Genomic DNA, 14,329 nt, shown 5'->3' with positions numbered 1-14,329 from the left:
CTACAGAAAGAGAACAGTGAGTTAAAGGTGATTCTACGCCAGAAAGAGGAGGAAATTCAAAAGTTAAGGAAACAGAAAGTTTGCCATCAGCTTGGAGGAAAACCTCCAGCGCCTCGTCCGTCACCCAGCAGTTCACGGGTACCGGCCAGCCCTGGCCCCTGAAGGCGGTGTGTGTGTTCGGGTGTGTGTGCCTGAAGCCTGATTGGCTGGGGGGCCCAGACAGAGGAAAAAAATAAAAAATAAAATAAAATAAAAATATATGTCCTATCTACAATTTATTTCAGTGTTAATATATCAATATTTATTAACTAATTAAAAATGACGTCGTTTACTTTAACGTTACGTTACGTCCAGTACTCGAGTTGTAAAACAAAATCAGGGGGGATGGTGGATTTTATCATATGGGGACAGATAATTTGTGCTGATTACAAATAATATAATATATTACAAATAATAGCACTGACCAAAACACCTGCAGAAATACTGCAGGAATGACATAGCAGCAGTTAAATGCAGCATTCTGTAAGCTTTAAATATCCACTGGGTTTACATCAAATACATCAAAACACAACAATAAAAAACAGTTTTCTGAACTTATCAATGTGACTCCGTCCTTCACAGGATAAGTAAAATGGATCACTGCAAAAACTCAAAATCTTAACAAGAATATGTGTCTTATTTCTAGTTAAAATGTCTCATTTTAGTAAAAAAAATCTCATTACACTTAAAACAAGACTCATCACTGGAAAAAACAACAGTTTTCACCTGTTTCAAGTAGATCTTCACTTGAAATAAGTAGAAAAGTCTGCCAGTGGAACAACATTTTTTTTAAACAGGTGAAAATTGTCAAATAAGTTATTTTTCCGGTGTTATTTTTCTGGTGATGACTCTAAATGTTGAAATAGCAGTAAAACCACATTCATTGATGAAATGACATAAGGGATTGAAAGGGGGGATGGCAGTTTTACAGGGGGGGGATGATTTGGACCGTTTTTATTTCAGGGGGGGATGCCATCCCCCCTCATCCCCCTCAACTCGAATACTGGTTACGTCACATTAACGCCACTCAGTTAAATCCGAGGGGAGGACTAAGCAAGACAATTAAGCTATCAGGCTGCAAGGTATGGTTTATTGTTGGACAGTTTCTAAATGGTTGTTATAAATGTGAAGGGGTTCGTGTTTGTCTTCTTGTTCCTGTACTTAATCACAGGTGTGAATATGGGCTCCAGGTGAAGGGACTAGAATTTGTATTCACCCAATTCAGGCTCGTTTTCCTTGGCTGTCTGAGCAAATTAGTAGAAAAGTGAAAAAAAAAGTGTTCTTGGTTCAAACATAAGGTATGGATCAAATTATTTAATGATTGCTTATTTTTCTACAATGTTTCTGTGATTAAATCTGCTTTTAGAATGCAGTCTAGTAAAGAACACCATTCCAGACCAGGAGCTGAGAGGTGATGCTTGTCCATGAAAATAAACATCTTTACCACTACAGCACACTTTGTCTTACTACAAATTTTATTGGTCTGTGTATATTTGATTTCTTATTTAACTATTCAATTTAATCAACACATTTAATTAAGATTTTCTGCAAAATGCAATAGCTTACAACATTTCTCTTACTTGCTCTGTGTACATAGCAATGCTGACACCTATTGGTCATTTACTGGTACTACTGCCTAAACAATGACACTCGCAATCGATAAGATAAGGATAATTTAATAGCATTTAATAGAGCGGTGTAATAACCAATAAATAATAAAAATCAAAAAACTGTCTGTTTAATATACAACACATGAATTATTTTGGAATACAAATAACCAACTTGCCTATGACTATGCTACGTAAAATGTGAATTAACTTTTATTAGTAACTTTGGTAAGTTTAAGATTTCATTTCATAAATAACATCGATGGAGGGGTGCCCAAAAATCACAGTCTGCCTAGTGTAGTCCATTTATTTAATCCGGCTCTGCGTGCGGTCAGGGGAGGCAGGTGAGGTTCTGCCTCACCTGTCATCATGACAATTAATAAAATAAATAATTATAACATCATATTTATATTAATATTTGTCCCCTGATCTTTATGTATGTAATTTCGAACATTTTTTATAGTCAAAATCGCTGCATTTGCCTATTGCGTGTTCAAATACAGGGCTGAAACGTGAAACGTGAGGTGCGGCAGCAACGAGCCAAGCCTCTGAGTGCGCAATCCATCACAAACTGTATTGATACGTGCGATTGGCGCGTGCTGGTTGCTGTATCTCTGCATGTTGCCAATAAAATGTTCGCAGATACGTTTATTTGACCTGATTTTACACAGTCTTGCTAATGTCTTTAACCATTAAAGTTTAATGTTTGTTAGTGACAAATTTAGTTTTGCTGATGGGAAATCAAACCGCAGTGAAAAAGGCACAGGTGAGCAGACAATACTCTGCCGCACTGAAGGGGGCGTACGTGAGCCAACGGGTACAAACACTTTTAATTTCAATCTTATAAAAAAGAGATTTGACTAAGAAAAATACAATAGAATATTTAAAAGCTAAATTTTGGCCTCAAATAAAATACTCTTTGTTTTTCTTTTCCTGCTTTTTGTTGAGCAATCTGTATTTAAAGGAGCATGAGGCAGGATTGGGGCAGGATTTATGAAAAAAATTCGTATACTTTTTAAGTTTTCTAGAAATAATGTCAGATGAAGCGTTCCAAACCAAAAAGAATGAGCCCTCTAGTCTAGTGTATCTCTCTGTTGCCTTGAACAGGCTGTGTGCTGCAAAATGTGCTGCAATTGTGGGGCTGAATTTCCCGCGCTGTCCTGCGGATGTGACGTCACATGACGCTGCATGCACGTTCTCCCCGTTCTCCCGTGCCGGCTTCACTGTTGGCTGCAGTACCCCCAACGGCCGTCGTGGCGAAGGGTGGCGCTAATGAGTCTCATGTTCCTTTAAATACAATAATTGCACAGTCTGCCAAACTCTCAAATAACGGGGTACAACCACTGAGGCTGGTTTATTAAGCATTTATTTTCTGTAATTTTAAAAACAGTTCGAGGACAATCAAAAATAGGAGGTGGGAGGTGAAGGCCAGTGCAGTAGAATTGTGGCGCTTTTCCCCTAGTACCTACTCGGTTCGTCACGCATCGTCCCGGCTCCACCCGCTTTGGCCTCGTTTGTTTTTCCACAGCCAGGTGAGAAGTGGGCGGGTTGGGGTGGAGCTGATGTGACGTACTCGATTGCGCAACCCCTTTGTTCGTGTCGGCGCTGATCAGAAATCAGCTGGAGCCGCGAGCGGCTGAGAGTAAAACAGAGCGCCTGTGGATCTGATCGTTCCTTATTGCCCGTCTACATCCCTTTTTTAATTCTCTCGTCAGCCCCCAGATTTAACATCTGCACCTCAGAGTTGGATCACCAAACAGACGTTTGCGCTGTATAATAAAATCGCCACGAGCTGCCGGTCGTTCTCGCGCTGACTCCCCGCTTCCTGATTCAAACGTCTGACGGCCCCGCCCCCCGACCAATCAGTGGCGTGTAGAGAGATGACATCAGATCCAGGGCCGGCTCGGCACGCTTAGAACCTCGGCAGGTTCTAAGCGTGCGCAGAAAACGTATCTGCTTGGCACGGCTCCACCCGCCTCGGCCCGTAGTGGAAAAGCGCAGGACGGTGGCGTGGCGAGTAGAAGCGAACTGAATAGGTACAAGTGGAAAAGGGCCATTAGTGGGCTGCTTTTACATAAATGTTAGAGAACACCAGTATGTAAGTGGTGTTAGACATTACATTTTGTTTTAGTGAGTGTTTTAGTTTAACATGAGCTCTATCCACTGTAGTGTTCTCATAATAAAAGCAACCTATCGCGAGATTAGACTCACGCAAGATTTTTAACGAGCTACTGTGTTAGAGAGACAGCTACAGTGAACCTGTATGTGTACCACGTTGAAGGTGTTTTTTAATTTAAGTTCAACAAACGGATATTACTTTGTGTGTGTGATTCCTAACACACCACAACTGGCGACGAGGATGTGTCCGACAGCATAGAAGGACGGAATTAAAGAGCCCTCTCAGCTGTTGACGGACCCTAAGCAAAAAAAAGCAAAAAAACAAAACAAAACAAAGCTGCAAGTCCCGACACGGCAGTGATATTGTGCAACCGTCGGAGCTACAATTCCGGAGCTTCACTGGAAATTCAAAGACACTCTCTCAGGGAAGTGAAACACGTTTTCTTTGTGATGCCAAAACGATATTCAAAATTATTTGATATTCAAAATTGAGCGTGCACAGTTACTGCTTACAGAACCTGTTAGAAGCCTCGTTTGACATCAAAAGTAAAGATGGCTCAAGCTGTCCCGCTTGGTGGGCTCACGCCCCCAAAACCATTAGACACTGTTGGCGAGCCGGAAACTTTACATCAACGATGGGAAATGTGGAAGAGTGAGCTTGAAATATACATCGTAGCATCAGGAGTTGTTGAGTAAATGTTGCACAAAAGCGAGCTGTATTATTGCTAACAGGGGGAGAGGGACTGCGTGAGATATGGAAAAATTTCACTGATGAGCAGAAAGCCCACCAACCCGCTAATGAACAGCAACCTGCACGAGATGTATATCAAGTAGCCATCCAACTCTTTGCATTATGGGAGAACATACCAAAAGCCCATACAAAGTTCTGGGGGACAACAGTCAACACTATTGTAAAGTGGGGAAAACTATAACTCATAAAATAACATTCCACAAGATGGCGATATATAACTGAAAAAGTAATTTTATTGGGATCAATTTCACAATATCACTTAAGTATTATCGTAAAAAAAAAAATTTTTTTGTCTGCATATATACTAATGTTTAATACCAAGTTTGGTAAAACTTAAAGCATATATAAGCATTTCAATATATAATCTAATCTATAATGCTTTTTTTTTTTATAAATAAATTCGGTCTTTGCAAAATAAGGGTGTCTGGTACACTAGTTCTGGGTTTATTATTTCAGCAAATATTCACATAAGAAGATTAATCCTATTCACACTAATCCAGAGGTTGGCAACCCAAAATGTTGAAAGAGCCATATTGGACCAAAAACACAAAAAACAAATGTCTGGAGCCGCAAAAAATTAAGTCTTGTATAAGCCTTAGAATGAAGGCAACACCTGCTGCATGTTAGTTATAACTGGGGGAAGATTTTTTTTTCATTATGCACTTTGAGAAAAAAGTCGAAATGTTGAGGAAAAAGTCAAATGTCGAGAAAAAAAGTCAAAATGTCGAGAAAAAAGTCAAATGTCGAGAAAAGTCAAAATTTCGAGAAAAAAGTCAAAATTTCGAGAAAAAAGTCAAAATTTCGAGAAAAAAGTCAAAATTTCGAGAAAAAAGTCGAAATGTTGAGAAAAAAGTCGAAATGTTGAGAAAAAAGTCGAAATGTTGAGAAAAAAGTCGAAATGTTGAGAAAAAAGTCGAAATGTTGAGAAAAAAGTCGAAATGTCGAGATTTAAAAGGAAAGGAAAAAGGAAGAAAAAAAGAGAAAAAAAGGAAAAAAGAAACAAAAAAGAAAAAAAAGGTCAAACATTTTTGAAAAAGCTCAAGGGAGCCACTAGGGCGGCGCTAAAGACTACTGCGGCTCTAGAGCTGCAGGTTGCCGACCCCTGCACTAATCGATTCCGCTCTACTTTCGTTGTGCCGTCCTCCTGCAGTTCCTTGGCCCAACAAAAACACACCGTCCTTAAAACCGTCACCTCCTTCTGAACAGCAGCAACTTCCGATCCCACACGGTGCTGCCGAAGGTCTGGACGAGCTCCATGTGGCAGCTTTTCTCCAGGTGCTCCCTCGCCTGCTCCGCCATGTCCCCGCGGATCTGCAGAGTCTTGAAGTGCTCGAAGTCGGAGCGGCCGAGCCGCCGGAGCCTCCGTGCCGCGGAGCGGTAGCAGCTCCAGGGCTGCGCCTCCAGCAGCAGGTGTCGGCTAATGGAGGCCAGGTCCGTCAGCAGCTGCAGCAGCCCCGAGTCCCCGTGGTGCAGGTGCACCCACATGGTCACCGCCAGACACACGCACAGGTGGAAGTGGGGGCTTCCCCGCCGCCGCAGGTAGTCCCGCAGCCGGCCGGTGTCTCTGGTGACGTCCAGGGGGATGAAGGTGATGCATCCACCCAGAGGGTTGCTGCGCTGCGCCCGCTGGATGAGAGCTTCATCCAGGTCAAAGCCCAGCAGGTGAACCTTGCTCCGATGGGGATCCTCCGACTCCGGCAGCAGATGCTGGTAGAGGGCGACACTCAGCTCCTGGTGGTTAAGAAAAACAAAACCATTAAAGGTCAAAGAGTAAGGTAAGTAGTTATATACATAGATATAGAGCAGATGCAGTTAATAGAGACAGTATAGTGTAAATAAGTATATTTATATAAATATTTATTTATATGAGCATGTGTGTACAAATATATAGAAATATTCAACTATGTGTATGTATATATATATATATATATATATATATATATATATATATATATATATATATATATATATATATGTGTGTGAGTATAATTACAGTATATAATAATAATAATAATAATAATAATAATATTAAGCAGTGTGAGTACAGTGTGTGGGTATTTATAAATACGGGTTAAATGATTAGTGAATGGGGGCAGGATTAAATAAGTTTACACTACTTCCTACTCCTTTTTTGCACATGTAAATTAAGATAAAGCGTTAAAGGATGAAATTCTTTTTGTTTTCTTAAACTTCTCTTGAAGTGTTGTTTTTTTTTTTTACATGTACAAAAATGAAATAAATCAAATAAAAAAAAAAGAATTTAAGAAAGTTTTTTTTTCTCTCTCCGTTTTCCACTGCATTTGATATGTCATTAAGGTATCTGAAGCTCAGGGTTAGTGTTTTATAAAAGGTGTGTGTTACAGATTTTTTTTCTTTAATTTTTATATAAAGGATAATTTTGTATTAAAAGTAGTTTATATTCTATATATTGTGTATATTCCGTAATTATATATATTTTTTACTTTTTTTTTTACCCCTCCCCTGCATGTATGTGTTAATACTAATAAGTACTAATAACTAATAACTGCTGCTGAACAATGTGAGTTTCCCCATTGAGGGAGAAATAAAGGATCTTATCTTAGTCCCACAAGTGTGCTGACCAGACCTGTCAAGTCTCCCGTCTTTGCCGGGAAACTACCGTATTTTACCCCTCTTCCCCACGGTCCTCCCGTATTAGTATTTTGTATTTTCCCGTAGATTTCTAGTTTTATAATATAATAATTTTTAAACGGCAAACTGAATTGTCACCAATCTCGCGAGAACTGCCAGCTGCTGTACCCTGGGTGGCCATTCTTGCGAGGTTAGTGGCAACAACGGGAGCGAACTCGGAAAAACAAATCAGAGATGGATGGATGTAACGAGAGAGAAGACATTTCTGCCCAAAAAGCGAAGACTTCGTGTAAATATCTCTAAAAATGGGAAACCGAGTTTACTTTCGTAAAGAGGAGCAGGATGGGGCTCATTTACGCGTCCTGAAACATTTGTGTTTTTAGTGTCTCTCGCAGGCGAAGGACCGGTGTCCGTCAGCAGCAGCAGATAGACTAGGCCTGTGTTGAAAAAAATCGATTTTCCGATTCTAAATCGATTCTCATATTAATTCCTAAAAATCGATTCTTATGTCTAAAGATCGATTTTTTTTTTCATCATTTTCGCCAGGTGATCTTTAATCCCAGTAGTCGGACACAGTTTGTCATGACACTTCTGAAAAATGCCAGGTGCTTCATGGCAATATGTGTGCGTGGTGACAGAATAAATTAGATAAGCTAAAATGATTTGTTTACTGCATGAACTGTTGCAATTTCTTTCTTTTTTGCACTTTAAATGGATATTGAAAGGCCTGTTTGAGTTATTTATTTCTTAGTTATTTCACAATAATTATTGTGAAATTATTATTTCAGTTATTTTACAGTCATATAATTCAGGCAACAGCTCAAAAAACATTTTATATAACACTAAGCCAAATCAATATCGAATCGGATCATGATAATCGATTCTGAATATTAAGAATCGGAATCGAATCTTGACAATTGAATTGATACCCAGTCCTAAGATAGACACATGAAAATGACAAATTAAAAGAAAATGTAAATGTTTAACTTGAAGACAATCAATGTGTATATAAACTGAAAAAACTTAAAATAAATAATTCACTTTCGTGTTTTCATTTAGGCTCTATTATAGGAATGTCCTCAGCTTTCAGTGTCAACAAAGGTTGGCTCATCAGATTGTGCACATAATTGTAGTTTGTAAGTGGTTGACAGGTAGTTATTTTGGATTTCTCGTAAATCTGTCCTAAAATGTAATAATGGACCTCGGTTGGGCTGGTGGGACAGCGGCGGAAAATGTCCCGTATTTTTAAATCCAAAACCTGACAGGTATGGTGGAAACACACACCCCCGAGTTACATCCCACATCCAGGATGAGTGTGTCTTCATCTCCACGGTCGCTGTAACCCAGATCTTTCAGGAGAGTAGCTGGAATCAGACTCAGGCGGTTTTCCGGGGGGTTAAAGGTGTAGTAGTTTATAAAGTTGCCGTACAGAGCAGATCCGGGCTCGTTGCTCGCCTCATCTGCATCTGCAGCGTCTCGGGACTCCAGCTCCAGACCATGGATGTATTATATAACTGGATACAGGATCGAAAATGGCCGCCCATTCATTTCAATGGAGTTTGCTCACCCAGCGCATCCGCCGAAAAAATTTCTGACTTCCTGGTTTACTTCCTGGTACACGGGCCCATAGAGCATGCGCAGTTGAGTCACCTCCCATGATGCTCTGGGGCCTCCCATCATGCCCCGGGGCAATGTGAACGAGCGCTGCGCGCTCTGGACAAGCGCTGCGCGCTCATGAGTCCTTCAGACCGGTAATGATAGATGTACACAATGAAATTAGGGATTTATTGGGCAAATCAACCGATGCTGTTCTCAAAGTCATGGTTATAGACTATACATGGTTCATTTGTGTGTTTTTTTTAATTAAAGATAAAACGAGTCATTTTTATTTAAGATGAGACACCCCAGGTTAATAGGCTAAAATAGGGTAAAAATGTAAATAGCAGGTATCACCATGAAACTTCCCAAGTTTATTACTTACATTAAGACAAATATATTTTGTATTACAAGTTTTGTCAAGTATTATGTTTAAATATGTCAAATATTATGTTTAAATGTGGTTAATTTGTGGAGTTTTATTTTTTTGAGTAAGGATAAAACGAGTCATCTTTATAAAAACAAACAAACAAAAAAACACATGGGATTCCCCACAATAACACAAGCTGTCATATGCTATTTATCTATATACCTTTGGGTAAATCTTTTTGTCTATTAATGATCGTGCAGTCCGAATGTTAGGCGTAATTAACTTTGCATTTTCTCTGATTCTTTTACAGCTTCTGGGCTCACATTAAGTGTTATTCCTGCCTGATATCTTATTTTCACAAACCATAAACCGTTGGCTACAACGGAAATGTTTAAGTACAAGAATGACAAACCATTATTATTCTTGCTATTAAACATTTCTGTTTGGTGCAAATTGGCAATGCAATGTGTTGACAGTGTGGTGTGTGTGCTGCAGCTACAGCCAGAGACAAGACCAAACTGCAGCATGCTTTCACTCTGCTGAGCGGGTGATCGGCTGTAGCCTCCCATCTCTGCAAACAGGTGCAAACAACCGAGCTGTTCTGCAGAATAAAAGGAGTGTTGCGTTCCTCCAGGCCACCGGGCAACGACGGGCAACAGAGACATAGTTGCATCGCAGATTATTTGTGCATTGATTGAATGAAATCCTTTCATGTTCACGTAACTAAATTCATTGTGTGATGGTGCTTTTATGGCAATGTGGGTGCAATCTATAGCTCCAATTATGTTTGGGAATCCGGCGATGGCGTGAAATCCTCGTTTAATTTGGGCTTGTTGGTGATGTGTTTATGGAAACTGGGTGTAAATTAGGGCCAGAGAAATTATTGCATCCAACACTGCCGGCATGATTTTGCGAAATGCCGCATGTCTCCAATCTCTCTCTGAAATGTTCCGGTGGACAAACATCCCGCAGGAGCTGGATGTGACGGAGTTGTAAATCACAGCATAGATCCATCAGAACTTTTTTGGGGAAGCGGTACCTGCTGAGAAGCCGCTCCGTGCTCTCACTGATCAACAGATCAGCGCGCTCTTTGAAAACGCGCTCTCTGCGGAGCGTGTTTTTGCGGAGCGCACGGTCTCTAAATCCTCCAACAGTGCAAGATAAGCCATGGTACTTGTATTTTCTTTTCAGGTCGTCCTGCCAAAGCTGTCTTTTATAGCTTTTCACACCAATTATTCAAAATGTCTGAATTACTTATGGAGAAATTGGAGGAAACGGGGAACATGTGCACATGTTCCCCGTTCAGTCACAGTTCAGCGATCTCAAACTTCACATGTAAAGTTTGAGACTCTTTTAATGGGTTCTATTTGTAGTTTCACTGTTCTACCACTAGGTTTTGTGTGTACGCATGGTCGGAGCTGTGCGTATATTTACACGTGTTTCTGCGCACAGATACATGTTGATAAATACCTTACTTTGCGTGGGAATGCTCGCACACGCTTTACGCACAGATCTGTGCATACGCATGGTTGATAAATGAGGGCCCAGGACTTCACGCCACAAGTAGTGTCTGTCTTCCCCTCTGCAGTCAGCCTGTTGAACAATGGCCCAGCTCCCCCTAAATAACCCCAAATCTATTGGCAGTCACCGCACTACAACATTTTTCACGATAACTTAGCCTCTTTGTTCTATTATTTTATGTGTATTTATGCGGGGGGGGAGGTATTTTATTTTAATTCTTAATTCTATTTTTATACTTCTCTTTAAAGTATTTTTTTTACCGGTACCTTTATGTTTGCACCTTACATCAAGACAAGTTCCTTGTGCTGTAAACTGACCTTTACTGCTCTTGGCAATAAAAACAGTTCTTATTCTGATTCTGAGAGTGGTCACCGCTGCCTTCACTCCGTCTGTGATCCCCCTGGTCAGGGCGTTTAGACCGAGTGTGACCTGAGCGTCCCACCTGAGCTCTGTGCCATAGCGCGCAGCTCCAGCTCAATGAATGACAGAGGGTCTCCTGCTCAGCTGCTGCTCAACACTGATCAGAGCAGCTCCCCCTCGTTTACTGAGGTTTTATTATAAACCCAATGTCTTTTGTCATGGAAAAAAAAAATTAAGAGACCGCTTGCAAGTGTTTCTTAAAAGCATATCTAGTCATTGTTTTAAATATCAACACAAACAACTCCTTGATGAGCATTTCTTTCATTTAAATACATTTTTGTATTTGTATTAAGCAAATACAGATACAAATACAGCAAATATCAGATTTGTATTAAGCAAATACAATGGGTTATGGGTTAAGCGTAGAACTTGGGGGGGAAGAACAAACAAAAAAAAAGCAAATTAATTACACAATTCACACAAGTGTGTGTATATATATATATATATATATATATATATATATATATACACATACATACATACATACATACATATATATGTGTGTGTGTGTGTGTATATATATATATATATATATATATATATACATACACATACATACACTGTGATTGTCCTGTTTGGTGGCTGAACCAAACAGGACAATCAGGCAAGTGCAGAGTAAAACTGGATCAGCAGCTCCAGATGTAGGTTGACCTTCCTATGCCGGCGCATGAAACGCATGCTCTGCAGAGAAATACCTGGAAGACCAAAAGATAAAACTTATCCATTACAAATATAAAGAACATAAAATCTCAGTCGGGTCACTTTTGACCCATGTTGTGCATCAGAGGGTTAAAAACGAAAGCTGACAAGAGACTAATAACAGACTTTAACTATCATAAAGTTAAACTAAATCGATGTGACCAAACAAAAACACACCTTTGAGCCGTGTTTTCCACTTTTCTGAGTGATTATTCCGCCGAACGGCTTAGTTTCAGCCATGCTCGTTCCCGAGACACACACGACCGCGCTTTGCGAGTGCACGGACAAAGCCGTGACGTCACGCCCAGAAAGAGACTTTTCTTTGACTTTTCTGGCCGTTATAAAACATTTTTGACGGATATAAAGTCCATGACTTAAAAATATAGAATACAAAGATTAGTAATTGCCGGTGATTACAGCTGGAGGTGTCCTGTGAACAGTTTTACAGGCTTCTCTTTTACTATTGCGGTCTATGGGAAAAAAGCTTTCTGGGCCCCATGGGATTTTTTGTTGCAGTACCGCGGCTGACCACTGGAAAAAATCGGCGTGCCTGCTGAGCGCGAGACTGGGGGCCTGCTCCAGACACGTGGTGGTCGCCATGGAGGTGTGTGCGTCTTCTTTAGACTCCGGGTGGAAACATGGCGGCAGTCGCGTTAAGAAAAACATTTGATCCGGAGTCAATAAAAATGGAGGTGGAACGTCATCCGCAAAAAAAGCAAAGATTTTGTTTCTATTTTTACTGATTCTTGAATTATTGTGCAAATTTGCCAAGTCTTAAATGTTTTAGGAACTTAAACCACTCTGCCTTTTATTGGCTCGTACACTAACAATGAGTACAGCATTATGAAATGTTACAAAATTCCTTGAATAAAAGTGCCTTGTGTCATTCATGTATGTTTTTCCAAAGGAAAACAAAAGACTGAACAAAAGCCACTCCTTCAAGGTGTTTTTCATCTGGAGAGCAACAAAAAAAATGTAACCACTTACTTTACAAGATGAGTTTTGGAATAAATTAATCAGAGGTGTCAAAAGTATTCACATTCATTACTCAGGTAGAAGTATAGATACTAGAGTTTAAAAATACTCCTGTAGAAGTTGAAGTATCAACTCAAGTTTATTACTCAAGTAAAAGTATAAAAGTACTGGTTTCAAAACTACTTAAAGTATAAAAGTAAAAGTAATGTAAGGGGGGAAAAAGCCATTGAAAATGAATGCATCTTAGTATAATGCAAATATATTAAAGAACCATATATGTGTACTATTGAGCATTAACATGTGTTTCAGAGAGCAGGAGATATGATGACTAGTTGCCTATAAGTATTGTAATGATGCAAAAAGTCAAACTTCAGAGCCGTGTTATCATTTATCCTAACCTTTATTGGAATATACATCCACATTACATGACGTAAAACCTCCGGGTCAGCAGGTGGCGCTGTTTGCTCCAACAGCATCACATCAGAGCTCGTCCCCTCCGAGCTTCCGTAGCTTACGAAATCGCAGTTAGCGGATCTGCATGCTGCTGTGTTGACATTGACATTTCACAGTTTTTGATCCAAACAAGAAACTGCAGTCTTCTTTTGTTGCTGCACGGAGTGAGAAAAGGTGAGATGATACAAACATGTCTGAAGTCAGTTTTGACAGACTTTTGCGCTTTCATGACAGAATATCTGTTATTTAGCTCACCTGATGCTTTTAGACACTGCACATGTGTCTTTTCGTGTCCAGGCATGAAATAAATAGCATATTTGCTCGTTATAATGTGTTTTCATGTAATTTAGTTCAGGTATTTCTGTATAAAACCCCCTGCGTCTGCTGTTATCCGGTCATTTTGGGTTAAAGTTCATAGAAAATGATTTGGAAGTCTTAACTATGACTCCCAGTTATCTGGGGTTTCGTGTTATTCAACGGAGGATATATGTTTGCTCTTGAGACGATTCAGTTGTTAAAATAAGAAAAATTACGTTTTCCTTCTTCACTTCCGCGCTACAGTCGTCACGTGACGCCTCAGACACTTTTTTTTAAAAACTTTATTCAACATTTCAAAAGTACAAAATTCCTTTGAGGAAACATTAGTTTGCAACTGAAACATAAGTTCACAACACACAAGCAAATATGTAAATCTATACATTTTTTTCCAAGATAATCTTCTAGATTAAATAAATAATCACAAAATAAAATAATCACAGGGGTTGACATTTCAACAAGTGTTTAAGCGTAGCAAAATTTGTAAATTAAAGAGCAAGAGACTTTAACGAGGTTTCATATAAATCATGTATAGACTGATTTTCTTTTGATAGTACCTTTTATAGATGTTATATCATTTTTTTATTTCGTTTTTAAAGCATACTATGGAGGGTTTGCTGTTTTTCCATTTATTTTTATGTATATGATATTTACCCAAAATGAGAATTATGTTCACCATCTTGGATACCTTTGTAGCACGGTGAGTGTGCCACGGGCCCGACCGACAGGATGGAGAGACACGGAGCTTAGTGCAGAACCCTTTTTATTTAGCCGTTTCACCAACACAGTGCACAAGCACCTCATGCCAGCAGCAGCTCCTCCGACCCCTTTGCTGCTGTCCAGCTCTGCCTTATA

General features: G+C 39.7%; 1 protein-coding gene across 1 annotated transcript; it reads right to left on the bottom strand.

Moving 5' to 3' along the window:
- Positions 1 to 4,760: 4,760 nt before the first annotated feature.
- On the bottom strand, positions 4,761 to 8,625 carry LOC133449112 (pre-miRNA 5'-monophosphate methyltransferase; the record flags this gene model as incomplete). The annotated part of the gene is made up of 2 exons (XM_061728245.1): positions 4,761 to 6,246; positions 8,410 to 8,625. Coding segments are annotated over 2 exons (759 nt in total), but the record flags the coding sequence as incomplete, so codon positions are not given.
- Positions 8,626 to 14,329: the final 5,704 nt, after the last annotated feature.

This window comes from Cololabis saira, chromosome 8 (genome assembly GCF_033807715.1).
Source record: "Cololabis saira isolate AMF1-May2022 chromosome 8, fColSai1.1, whole genome shotgun sequence".
Lineage (NCBI taxonomy): Eukaryota > Metazoa > Chordata > Actinopteri > Beloniformes > Belonidae > Cololabis > Cololabis saira.
This window is presented reverse-complemented; position numbering and strand designations above follow the sequence as displayed.